The 13,282-nt window shown below is 38.2% G+C and overlaps 1 protein-coding gene across 2 annotated transcripts in view; it reads right to left on the reverse strand.

Annotated features, from left to right (window-relative positions):
- Ppargc1a (PPARG coactivator 1 alpha) overlaps positions 1 to 13,282 on the reverse strand; it is a 644,210-nt gene that overhangs the window by 108,203 nt on the left and 522,725 nt on the right. The window contains exon 1 of one of the 2 annotated variants that reach the window (XM_028865929.2): positions 1,563 to 4,085. The exons of the other annotated variant lie outside the window; for it this stretch is intronic. Coding sequence (XP_028721762.1) covers positions 1,563 to 1,598 — 36 coding nt within the window. The 5' untranslated portion in view covers positions 1,599 to 4,085. Of the gene's footprint in view, positions 1 to 1,562; positions 4,086 to 13,282 lie in introns of those variants that run through there. 2 annotated transcript variants of the gene reach the window in all.

Here is a 13,282-nt window from a genome sequence, read left to right on the forward strand (position 1 = left end):
AAGCCTATAAATCTTTTCAGCACCTTCCACGCCTTTTTCAAAACACATACATAATAATGAGATGCAAATGGGAAAACTTTAGCCAGTGTTCTGAAATTGGGACTGTAGAAATTAGAACTGATCACATTATACAACTCTGCTTGGGTGCAGAAGATGGCCAAAACTTACTAAGTACACACAGTGTGCCATGCTCTCCAGAAGACAGCTTTTATGTTTTCACAGGGCATCATTCTCTTTAACTATAAAATGCACCCACCTCTCTCTTCCAAAAGGAAAAAAAAGCCTGTTGTTATATCTATAATATAGCTTTAGTTTTTTTTTTTTTAATGCCAAAATGATTCAGTAAACAGAGTTATGCTAGTCTATTATTTCTTATTCAGTACTCAAATTAATCTCTGAATAGTGCTGGCACTAATTCAACTTGATGCCTCTACTTAGGATTTCACATAGGTGCCTTCATCCAATTCTTCTCAACTAATAAAACCTTAACTCATAGTAATATATTTATTTCTAGTTGAGTTCATGTTAAGGAGTATGGTACTTTACAGAAAACTAATTAATATCAATCATATATTGTAACACTTTTAATGGTTCAGGGGGAAATTCTACACTGGAGAAAAGAATAGATGAAGAGAGGGGTCTTAGTCCATCGTATTTACTCTATTTTTAGGACTTGAGCAAAAGATATCAAGCATCTTTTCAGACACAAATTTAATTGACATTGTACATAATAGGAAGGCTGAGAATTAAGAACTCTGGGACTGATCCCTAATAAGACATTGATCTGACGTGGCCCAAGAATGTAATTCATACCCTCAGACTAATTTTTTCTACCTATTTTGTATAATAGCTATATAATTTGCAAGTTGGTAAAGATATTCAAATTCAGATTCATTGCACTATTAAAATAATGAACTACTTCACTAATGGCAAGCTTTCTGCAATTGTGGATAACAATTCTATATTTATGCAATGTTTGAGTAATGATGATGGCCTCATACTTCCTGAGATTGTACATGTAGTCAGCAGGAGAGCTTAAGTGTGAGTCTCTGACTACGACATAAATGGTACCCCCTGGAGTCATGCGATATAGAAGCCCTCACATCTCTTTAAGAAGTTATGTTTAAAGGATCTAACTCTTCCCAGCCTCCAAGAACTGAAGTGTTGAGTTATGTACTTCCAAAGAAAAATCCTAAAACCAAAACAAAACCAAAATGCACACATTACCTCAAATGCACATTGATAATTCTCAGTCTTTCTGGCTTATAGCTTTCATTTGCTCCATAGAAATTTCTTCATAATCATGCAAAGAATACTGTACTGCATTTTGATCTCTTTTTGCCTCCTCAGTAATGGTGGAGGGTGCCTGATTACCACAAATGATGCTCTAGGATCATACCCTCCTACTGCAAAATAGCAACAACAATAATAATATACACATCAAATCTCCTGACCTTGTTATCATTTTTAAAAATCACCCTCATCATTAGAAATAAGACAAAGCCTACACACCAATAGTATAATGGGTCTGAGGTGTGGAGACAATGCCTCCTGATACTCACTTTCAAAACCGAATCCATGGATGACAGTCCCAACATCCATGTCACTTGTTCTGCTGCAGTGCAAATACTCCTATGACCAGTCAAGAAAGTCACAACAGAGGCTTGCACCGGCTACTCTTTAATTCACACAGGCACAGTGACGTCGGAAGGCACCTGGGAGTCACTACTCAATGAATTCCACAATAGGACACAAATATGAAACCTGATCCCAGCCAGATATGGACGTAAGAGCAAATATGTACAGTATCATGTGCTTTCCAACAGCTCCGAGTCTCGAGGGAGCTCTCTGACATCAGCAGTTGAGACAGGTGGTTCCCCTTCCAACTGTGGAAAATAAAACCCTAGTGCAGAGGCACTACGTAAATATAGCAGTACTGTATTTTTTCCTGGGTGCCCTCTCCCTGTGATTTCTATCCTGTGGTGATGCTTCATCCAGTTAAATCCCAGGACATCCTACATGCCAGCAAAGGAGGGAATATTTGCAAAGAGGTTGATCTGGGCATTTAAAGAGGCTGTTTTGCTCCTCTTGTTTTACTCAGTTTTTGCTACTCTCGCTGTTAGAAGCAGAACTTTTTTCCTATCTTTATTCAGAATATATTGTCAAGTAGCTGCTCAAGCCTCTGCTTGATGAAGTCACCCTTTGTTCCCCGTTATTAATACAACCCAACCGAAAAACAGACAAGAGTCAGGGCATCTTAACATCACGTGCAGGGCTCAGGTCAGTACCAATCACAGCCAGTTTGGGTCTGCAAGCTTAGATCAGTTGAGATGTACTAAGCCCTTTGTGGTCACAACTATTTGCTTTTGAATTTAAGAATTACTAACAGAAGGGTGCCCTGTAACATGTGTATAAAATTACTTAATTCAGCTTCTATTTCCCTTTCTCAACATAGATACTTTTATACTCTGACAGCCGCTGGCTTTTAAAGCATTCTCCTTTTTGTTGTATCTCCTTAGAAACACAAATCTTGTTCCCTGGCAGCAGCGGTGCTAAGTGCTATGCCACATGCCCAAACTAGTTCTCCCTTGCAGCTTTAATTCACAGTAAGTGGCATGAAAGGAGGTCAGCCCTTCTCAGAAAACCCTCGGAGTTCTTTTCGGCTGCAGAATCTATTTCAGAAAGCCACGCTCCCTGGCACGTAAAGAGTGATTTCCCGTTTGGAAATCTTGGCCATAGCTATTGACAACTTTAAGGAACGGTCCACTAAGAGGCAAACACAGAAAAACAATCCTAGTTTCAACTTCTGGTCCTAAGTTTCAGTAAAGTCAATTAACTCCAGGAGACAAGAAATTCAGGCACTGTGTTCCACTCTTCTCCCCCAAGTAACCCTTTCATGGATAAACTACTTATGGAATGTATACCTGCTTGGGCTTTTCTTCCCGGAGGTACTCATTGAATGCTTTACACATAATGCCACCTTAATCCTAGATGTTTCCATGGTAGTCTACAACTGTAATAAGTCTAAGGAATGGGAAATGAGGCAAGGTCCCCCTGCTTCCCTGAACTTAGCCTATAGCATTCCAACCACCAAGTTTTCTTTGTTTCTTTGTGTTCATTGTTCCCAATCTTTGCACTATGGTAAATTTCATAGTAAGAAAGAAATGATGCCTGCATGCATGTTCTCAGTAAGTCTGTCTCTTTTGGTCTTGCTCCTATGACCAGGCTGTGCAGAAAAAGAGTGTTTTTATTTCTGCCCAACAGTCACATAAGTTAGGCATCTAAAGATGTCTCACAAATCAAAAGGAATCCACAGCTTTGGGTTGAGGAAGAAGTTAAAATCACCACACACATGAACCTAAAATGCCAGAGAAATTAGGAAACACAGAATTCAAAGAACATGGCCTAGACATGGCACCCTGCTTTGATTAAAGAAGCTTTACTGAAAGTGCCTACAAGTTAGATCTTGAATACCATTTAAAGGAATGCATCTTTCTTTGCAGATCAACTTCTATTGTGAACTGGGGGTGTTTGATCCAAGCCATTGAAGAATATGCTCAAAGGGAAAGATACTAGAATAATGTCCTCCAGGGAAAGGAAGATTCCTTCCAAGGGTGGTGACTCCAAATGACAGGCAGAATAAAACACATACCTAAGTCACATGGCTAACCATCTCACGGATGGTTTCCATGCTACATGTACACTCTCCTGTAAGCTTTTCAATGACGTGTCTTCAGTCCATCATCTCATCTACAACAGATCTCAACAAACAGACTTTAACACTGTCTTTCACCATCAATAATAGAATCAACTGCCAATAGCTATTTCATCTCTGTTTGGAAATGAAATCAGACATGGAAATTTCACATAATTTGGGGCCACTCAAAATTCTTTGTGTTAGTCTTTAAAAGAGGGGGAGCTTAGATGTATGGTTCCTGATCTTCTCTGACTTAGAAAATATTTGATTAAAAAAAAAAAAACTAGCACCAACAACAAAACACCGAACACTGTGGTGAACACTTTTAAGCCCAGCACTCAAGTATACTTTCTGTGAATTCCAGGCAAGCTAAGGTTATGCAGTGAGACTTGCTGAAATAAATAAATAAATAAATAAATAAATAAATAAATAAATAAATAAATAAATAAATAAAAGATTTACTGAAGCACTTGGTGAACATCGTTCAGTGAGTTCAAAGCAAATGGCCAGAAAATGAAACCTTCAGATATACTCACATCTTCTTTGCCTACAATAGCAAAGGCATTCTGAGATAGTCTATGGCCATATGCACATGTCAATTAAATCCGAAAAGCCCACTGTCACTATCACCACATCGAACAACCTCAACTGCATGGGATATAGTGCAACTTAGTAAGAAAGGATGCAACATGTTTTGAATTGTAATATTTTGAGATCGGATGTGAAAGATCTGACTTTTCAAAGAAGAAACTTAGTTACATATGGGGTATTAATCCAATTTCACATCTTTTCCATTTATACAAATTACACCACAGAGAATAAGCTCTCCAAGGTGGTATCAGAATCAGATGGATACAGAATAGGTTGGCCGCACTAACCTGACCACACACCTAGCCAGAAGCACCAGAGACACAACAGGAACATGGTTCCCCTCAGCGCACACTATCTCAGTGGCAGCCCTTGAACTAATCTCTGAGTCTCAATAAAATATGGGTTGATAGCTACTGAGTCATAGAAACAGTTTCCAGAGTTCCTGGCATGCAGTGGGCACTACTCCATGCCCATTTCCTTCCGGGTTCAAAGTGCTTAGTTCCAACAAGTTACCCATCCCTCTTGACTTGGGTACATTTATAATAAAATATGTCTATATTTTTTATTCCATATGGGATTAATGCTGATAAAAATAAACATGAACTGCAAACCATGGTCGATGTTCTCCTCTGGCTACCTTTGCACAGAGAATGGAGAAGGAGTGCAAATAGCACTTGGAGCACCAAGTGACTATCAAATATGTAAGAGGGGTCATTTTTCAACACCAAAGTTATGCATGAAATGAAATAAAAAATGGCTTGACAACTTTCAAGTGGAGATTAAAAACAAGATTTGAATTCAAAACTCTTTAGTTGTGAAAGTTTATGAAATGATATGAGCAAAGAGACAGTGCAGACTGCCACTAAGTGGAACTCCAAAATATCTAGGATGATGTTACATGTTCCACCATCGAGTGTCCTTTTAAGCATTCTCAGGAAAAGTCATTAAAGATTAAATATTTTAAAAATTAAAAATAAAATTTCCCCAAGTAGGTGAATTTCTTGCTCAAAAAAGAAAACATGATAGTTAGGTTACTCATATGCACTCAAGCTTTCTCAGAATATCTACCACATAGACCTACTTTGTAAATACTCAGAATTTTGTAATTTGTAAATACTCAGAAATAAGTAAAATAAAATGGTAGCAGAAAAGAGATGTACGCATAATACCTATGGGGTATCTTTTCTAAGTATTATCAATAACTTAGAAAATTAGAAATTTTCTATCAATTAGAAAGAGCATAGGGAAGAGAAAGGTAAACACCATCCCACTTGGAAAATTAGCCACAAGGCGTCTGTCTCCTCAATCCATGTCTACAGTTGTTATTTATAGCCTCAGACTGTAACTTTAGATGTGTCAAAGGCGGCAGAATGAACTTCCTTCTCCCTCACATGAACTCTGCCTGCTACAGGTTGAAAATCTCTTATCTGAAGCACTAGAGGTCAAGAAGTATCCTGGAGTTGGGATTTTTTTTTTCTTATTTTTGACTATTTGCATCTGTATAGTGAGATATACTAAGAATGGGACCCACATCAAAACATCAAGTTCATTTATGCTTCAAATACCTTACATAGCTTGAAAGTAACTTCATAGAATAGTTTTTGATGCACTTGAGTCTTGACAGTAACTTAGCAAAAAGTTCACTGTAAAGTCGTTGTTTTTTTTTTTTTATGCTTGTCATGTGGATATTCAAACACTTGTTTTTCAGGTTTGCAGAAGGGGGATGCTTAGCCCATAAATATGAACTGTCCAGTGTTCCTGTTCTGCAGAAATAGATGAAATTGGCTCTAAAAATATTACAGTTAAGCTAAACATTCTTAATAAAAGACCCCACTGCAATAGCGAATACACAGATTGCTAATGTCTCCTGAGGAACCATATATGTAGCACTGTACTGATCTGCAAATGCTTGGGACAAAAGTTCATAAGAATGTAGTGCTATGCTTCAAAATATGGCCTAGCATGATGCCAGGTGCTTAGATTGTGTAAGACTTTATTAGTGTCTTTCTGAAAGCTCTTATAGTCTTAGAGTTGGACACCCAATCAATCAAAATATCCACAGGTGAATACAACAATCATGAATGTGTTACGGGAGCAAGGGTGGGGATCAGCTAAAGGCTTGAAAATAGATTTAATTAATCTCATAAATATATCCAGGCCCATAAAGATATTTATAGATACCTGCCCCATGTGTAATTCAAAATATAATCTAGATTCATTACTAAATTATGCATATGTGCAGATGCTCAGTGACATTGTAATCTCCATCATAATAGTTGTATCAGTCATTGCTTTAAAAGGTCAAATGGAAAAATACAGTCCTTCAAAGCAAAAATGTTGGTCTCCTGCTTTTCTTGGTACCCAGTCACTTGATTGGTGTAGTATTGAGTAATCTTGTGTTGATGCCAACAAACAAGTAAAGGAAAACAGCCATGCCAGAGCCTTAGCCCTCCGTTCATGGGTCCTCCACTATGATGTCTAGGATCCTGAACGAAAGGTTGTAAGAGTATGCTTGGCTAAAAAAGGACATGTAGATATTTCTGGCTATCAGTGAGCTGATGGAAACACAGCATGCTAGGATCCTGAGAAAGATGTCAGACAGAGGAAGGACAGATAATAGGGTAGCAGAGAAGACAGCTTTCACTTTGATGCGAGGCAGAACTAGGCTGTGATGCTAACTCTTGATGGTTCAATGTACTCAAATAAAGATGACACCACTGTCCACATGAGTATACAAGGATCAGACACTGGATTGGCACCTTGCAGACATTTTGTAAATGTTACTTCTCCTCAATGCTAAGGGGGCTAAAAAATAAAATGTCCTGATGACAAATGATGAATTGTACAAGGTCAGGGAGTCGCTGCTAAGAGAAATACAAAGAAATAGAAGAGAAAGAGGTGGGAGGAGAGGAACAGAAGGGGAGGGAGGGAAAGAGAAGAGGGAGAGAGAGAGAGAGAGAGAGAGAGAGAGAGAGAGAGAGAGAGAGAGAGAGAGAGAGAGAGGAAGAAACAGGGGAGGGAGGGAGAGAGCAGAGAGAGCAAGCTGAGTTTTGACTTTCAACAAGGTGGTGGTTATAGCCACTAACATAATCTCACCGTGGAAATCAGTCTTTATTCCAAAAAAATGTGATAAAATCATCAGTCAACTAGAGATATGAAATAGAGCTGCATATTTGTGTCTAACCTAACTTATAATACCCATCCTGAAGCCACTAGTGTTCTAAAAGCTTTATAGATACTATCCAATGGAAGGAAACCTATTGTTATCCCTCTTTTGGTAAAGGGAGATAGTTGCTGAGAGTTTATATCATTTGCTGAAGGTCTCAAATGAATTAAGCAAGAAGGTTGGGACTTGGTCCTGGGTGGCCTGATTGCAGAGTGTATTTTTCTGACCGGCACTCACCATCCAACTCCCTGCCTCCCTCTATCACCTGCTGAAGGCTTGCATTTTTACTGTCTAAACTTCTGGGAAGCACTGAAACTAAAAGCTGAGCAAGACCTAGCTTCTAGTCTCAAGGAATCCACAGTCTTAACAGGAACAATAGAATCTTTGATACTGGGACCACAGAGGAATCTGAAAGACACTGTGAGTGGAATGCAAACATTTGAGAAACCCAGGCTGCCTACAGGAGATAGAAGGGTGAACTGGTATTATCAGAACAAATTCTGTCTCCCTCTCCTACTCTGAAACCACTCTAAATATTAGCATACTCGGTGAGAACAATTGCCTTGCATCTTTGAATCATCGAGATAATGGCATTGTCTACTAAAGTTATTTATAAGTCTAAACAAAATGCAGTCTACCCCATGAGACATGTAGGGTCTTGTAGAGAGAGAAATCTAGACAGTAATAATTTGAAAGCACATCCCCACATTTTGCAGTTTGACCGAAAATTCTAAGATGACAGACATGATACACAAACATAGATGATAATATCACATGACACCTTCTCTTTGTTATCTGATGATCTTAATGAGCCAAGAGTCTGAAAACTCTCTACTGTTAATTATTAATGAATCGAAATGAACCATCACATATTAAACAAATAAATGTATCGAATTATAATCACAATATTTAACATATATATACTATGCTTAGTAACAAACATATCAATCAGATGAAGGAAAAAATGCATTGTCCATTGAGGACTAAAGAATTTACAATAATGCATTGAATTTCACCAAAAATACATACCAAAGTACTTCACATTGTGGTTTTTTTTTTTTAATATGAATCCAATTTCATTATTGTGGCAAGGATTTGTAATATGATGTCTACATTCTTAACTCTTCATATATGTAACACAAATCTTTATTTAACTCTGGGTATAAATTTATACAGAACATCTACAGAGCATCTTCTTGTGGCTAAAGCTAAAAAGTACCTATTCGTATTACTTGGTGTGGAGAAGTGGATTTTGAGATAGGGTTTCACTCTGTAGTCCAGGCTAGCTTTGTACTAGTGGCAATCCTTCTGCCTCAGCCTTCAAAGTGTCAAGAGCACAGGCATGGGCTACCATGCCCAGAAAAAAAAAAAACTGTTTTGAAATATGATTCTGAGAGCAACTTTGGATTTGCCTATCTCCAAACATAGCCCGTTACTACCTGAATAACCATTAAATAGGAAAGAGAAGTTCAGTCATAAAGAAGTCATTAAAATTAACTCGGAAAATTTTTAGAGAGATAATCAATTTTAGAGGTTTTGAAAGAGACTGTCTATTTTTATTTTACATGTATGAGTGTTTTGCTTGCCTTATTTGCATACACTGCTTAGGGAGGCCAGAAGAGGGCATTAGAAACTCTGGAAATAGAGTTACAAGAAGGTTGAGCGCTAGGAACCAAACCCAGTCCTCTGCGAAAACAACAAGCTAACTTAACTGCTAAGCCATCTCTCTAGTCCCAAGAAACCAATGTTTAAGTAGCAATGTTTATTAGAAAAGATCAAGGAAAAGAGAATTCCAGGTAAGAAGATCATATTTTCAAAGGAAGGCTCTCTACTGGGAGTGCAGTCTGGAAGCACAGAGCCTTGGTCCTAACTGATTTTGACCTCAAAGACCACCATGCATTTTAGGACAGGTGGCAGGCTCTCTCTGTGATAGTTTCCCTACATTTAAAGTAGGAGTCACCATGTCTACTCCTTAGGGCTTTATAAAGAGTCTCTAAGGATCCTAAGAGCTGATACCACTCATAGTAATAGACCAGCATGGCTCAGCCCATGATGCCCAGTTGCTTGGTTAAACACTAGCTTAGACGTTGCTGTGGAGTCATCCTACAGATGTGATTATTATTTATAACCGATCGCAAGCATACCTTGCCTAGTCATCTGAGGGTCCTGTGAGCAAAGCTAAAGTATTCCTGAGAAAAGGGCTTGTGAGACAAAAACACTTAGAGTTCCTAGCCTGAGATAACCTGTGAAACTCTTAACAGATTTTTCCAACCTGGCTATTAGCCCTATACATTGTAGCCTCACCAGCCCCAACAATCATGCGCCAACTATACCTCATGATTCTAATTGTGCACAGGAGGCAAGCATCATGGAGACTTTAATTCACTGTATATTCACTGGTGAAATGCCTAGAATTTCAGGACAGTAGTTATTAATGTTAATTTTATTTTTCTAAAAGCAAGTTCAGAATCAAGGAGAGGAAACATGACTGAAGCCTGATGAAGATGTTTACAATGTACACTCCATGATGACAAGGGCATTGCTTTATCCACAGTTAGGTTCTTACATCATAAAAGAGTGCCAATTGAGTCAGTAAACAGGCGCTGGATGGATTGCAGTTTTCTAGCTACGGTGAGATGAGAGAAAGTCTTTCCCTCGTCTCATGCCTGTTACACAAGCCCCATTATTTCTTTTCAAAGTTGGTGACAGAAGACTGCAGAGGAAGAATGTATCTGTCCATCTGTCCATTCAACTGACAGGCATCTTGCACCTGCCACACTCTTCAGATTGGACCAGCCTGAGCATTGTGAGAATGCAGATTAAATTCGCACCTTTGGAGCACTCACTGGTGAACAGGTGAACTAGGAGGTACAATCATATCAGTAAAACGTACTGGAGTAAAGCCAGGTGTGGAATTCTGAGAAGGGCCAGGGAATGGATGTCTCACCTCTTATAGCAGGGAAGGCTTACTCATGTAGCATTCATTTCTTAACTGAAATCATTACAAAGCTTATCTCTGGCCAAGCACTATGCTCTGCCTTAGACATAATCAGAAAATACACTGTAGAATAGTAATAATGGTTAGCTCTCACTGCTGTCCTGTAATTATATCAGGCATTTTCCTAAACTCTGTATATTCATTGACTGGTTCTCTTTATACACTAAAAAAAAAAGGGAGGGGGGGTCATCATTTTCACACCTTTTCCAAGATCATCATAGAGATACAAACTCATGTATTTACAATTCAAACATGCACAGAGTTCTTACTGTCTACAAAACAATGTTTGGCACCAAGTTAAGCAATAAATAATGTCTGTCCTTAAATCTAGAGGAGGAGACAAATATTCACAACCACTCACAATTTTGGACTGTCTGAGCGCACAGTCTCATAAAGGCCTTGTCCTATATATAGGTAAGCCACCTCCCAAGCTTGCTAAAATCTTGAGATTTTATATATATTTTGAACACAACCAACTGGAATGAGTTGGAAGTGCCTTATCTCACCCTGCTATAAGGTAGATAACCAGGGATGATGGTGTTAAAATAAAAGTGCCTTCAAAATTATATTTAAAACCCAGAATGTGTCTTTTGTGTGCACATGACTAACCACGGTAACTGTAGTTCAATGTGGCCAGATCCTTGTTTAGCTACCAGAATGTCAGTCAACACCATCTTGATTTATATTCCAGCTACTGTTGTAGCAGGAGACACTGTTTCCAGACTTCTCGTTGCTAAAAGAAACGAAAATTGAGCTCTACAACAGGAGATTGGAGTATAAATATCCTGCATTATTGATAAATAGCATGTGTTTGCTAACAATTAGCAGCTAGTACATATTGCAGCAATTTCTAAATGAAACTTTATAAATAACTATAGTTCTAATTACCCTGGAAAACTACAACATCTATTAAGATTCACAACTGCTGCCAAGTATCATGCAGGTCCTAGAAAGTTTCACAGTTCTTCAAAAAGGTCAAGGTAACTAAAGAACAAACATTTCACTATAGTTAAAAAAAACTTTGAGTGTAACTGTGTATAATAATGTGTGCATCTTCACATGTACCTGGGATATGTATATGTACTTTGGATCTAGAAGGTCAACCTTGGGCATTATTGTTCAGGAAATGGTCCACATAGTTTTTGAGAAATGGTCTCCAATGGAATCTGAGGATTGATATAAGGCTGGTTGACCAGTAAGCTCCAGGTCTCTTCCTGCTTCCATCTCTCCCTCACTAGCATTATAAGAATTTTTACAGGGGTACTGAAGATCCAAATTAGATACTCTTACTTACATGGAAAGAAGGTTACTTACTGAGCAAGTAAGTACCACACCCCAAGCCCAATATTTGTGTATCCTAAAGTAAAAAAGACATTTTATTTCTACAAAGCCAAGTCTAAACCTTCCTGGAAGTAAATATTAAGAAAGAGCATGCAAGTATTACCCATGGATGTAGGTACATCATTCATGTTGGAAAGAGGCAGTAAAAAGAGAGAGGAGACTATGAAAATGTGGGTGAAAAGAGGTTCCTTGGTGCTGAAAGAGAATGGGCATCTTCTTTCCTTCATACTTTGCAAAAATTCTATTTGTTTTTAGAATGTCTGAAAATTGTACCTTTTGCACTATGAGAAGAGGTGAGTGACAGAACACTTGTACAGCATGAGCAGGGTTTTAGATTTTATTCTCCCCACCATAAAAATAAACAAAATTACAGGACTGAGGACGTAGCTCAGTGGTAGAGGACTTGCCTAGCATGTATGAGGCCTTGGATTCCATTGCCTGTACCACACGCAAAAGAGGAAAAGCATGTATTCTAATTTTCAATGAAAGAATTAAAGTGGAAGTTGAGGTTTCATACAAAGTTAAATATGGCAAACAAGAAAATAAGTATGCACACACATAGACACAAAACAACAGCAAAACCAGATCAATCTGCTTAAAAGGAGCAGGCTATAAATGTTGACATATATTCCGGATAACTAAAATGTGTTTGGTTAAGGAAATATTTTATCCAACAGAAGGAAATAGGACTTCTCTGTGCTCCTCAATTTAATGCTATTCCTATTCCCAGTGCCTAGACATTGGTATCCCTCTGTCTTCTTTCCATATTTTTCTTATCAGCATCTTATTAACATCCTAAATTATGTATCCTTTGGTTGTTTCTTTTTTATTCTTCTGTAATACAACATTAAAAAGGACACAGGTCCATAATTTTGTTTTTTATTTTACCACAAGCTCCAAGAATAGTTTCTTTAAAATGGTAGGTGAGAAATAGATAGTGAAGGAGGGAGAGAAAGGGAGTGAATGAGAGAGGAAAGGAAGAAGAAAGGGGAGGAAGGGATTAAAGAAAGAGGGAGAGAAAGGGGGAGGGAAGAGAGGATGGAGGAAAAGAGTGAAAGATGGAGGAAGAAAGAAAAAAAGAGATTTTATTCCCACTTTGAATGCCAAGAGAAACTTATCATGAAGTCCTATAGACGAGTCAGAGTAGGCTGTGAGGTTCTGCTAGAGTGGGGAGATTATAGTTCAACAATCATGCCAGTCATCAAAGAAAAGGTACATGCAAATACATAGTGGAAAGGAATAGAAACCAAGAAAATCTAAGAGCTACCACATCCTCCTTTCTATCAGACAGCATAACAGAAATGAGGCTTACCAATGCTGGGGTCAGTTATGTGATGTGCCTTTAAATCCTAGCTCTGCCACTTAGAAGCTCTGTGACCTCTGAAAACTCATATAACCTCTCTGTGCTTTGAACTTCATCTGTAGAGTGTGGATAATGTTAGTACCTCGGTCAAAGGATTGCTGTGAAAATTAAATGAACGTTATGTAT

This window comes from Peromyscus leucopus, chromosome 10, assembly GCF_004664715.2.
Source record: "Peromyscus leucopus breed LL Stock chromosome 10, UCI_PerLeu_2.1, whole genome shotgun sequence".
NCBI classification, from domain to species: domain Eukaryota; kingdom Metazoa; phylum Chordata; class Mammalia; order Rodentia; family Cricetidae; genus Peromyscus; species Peromyscus leucopus.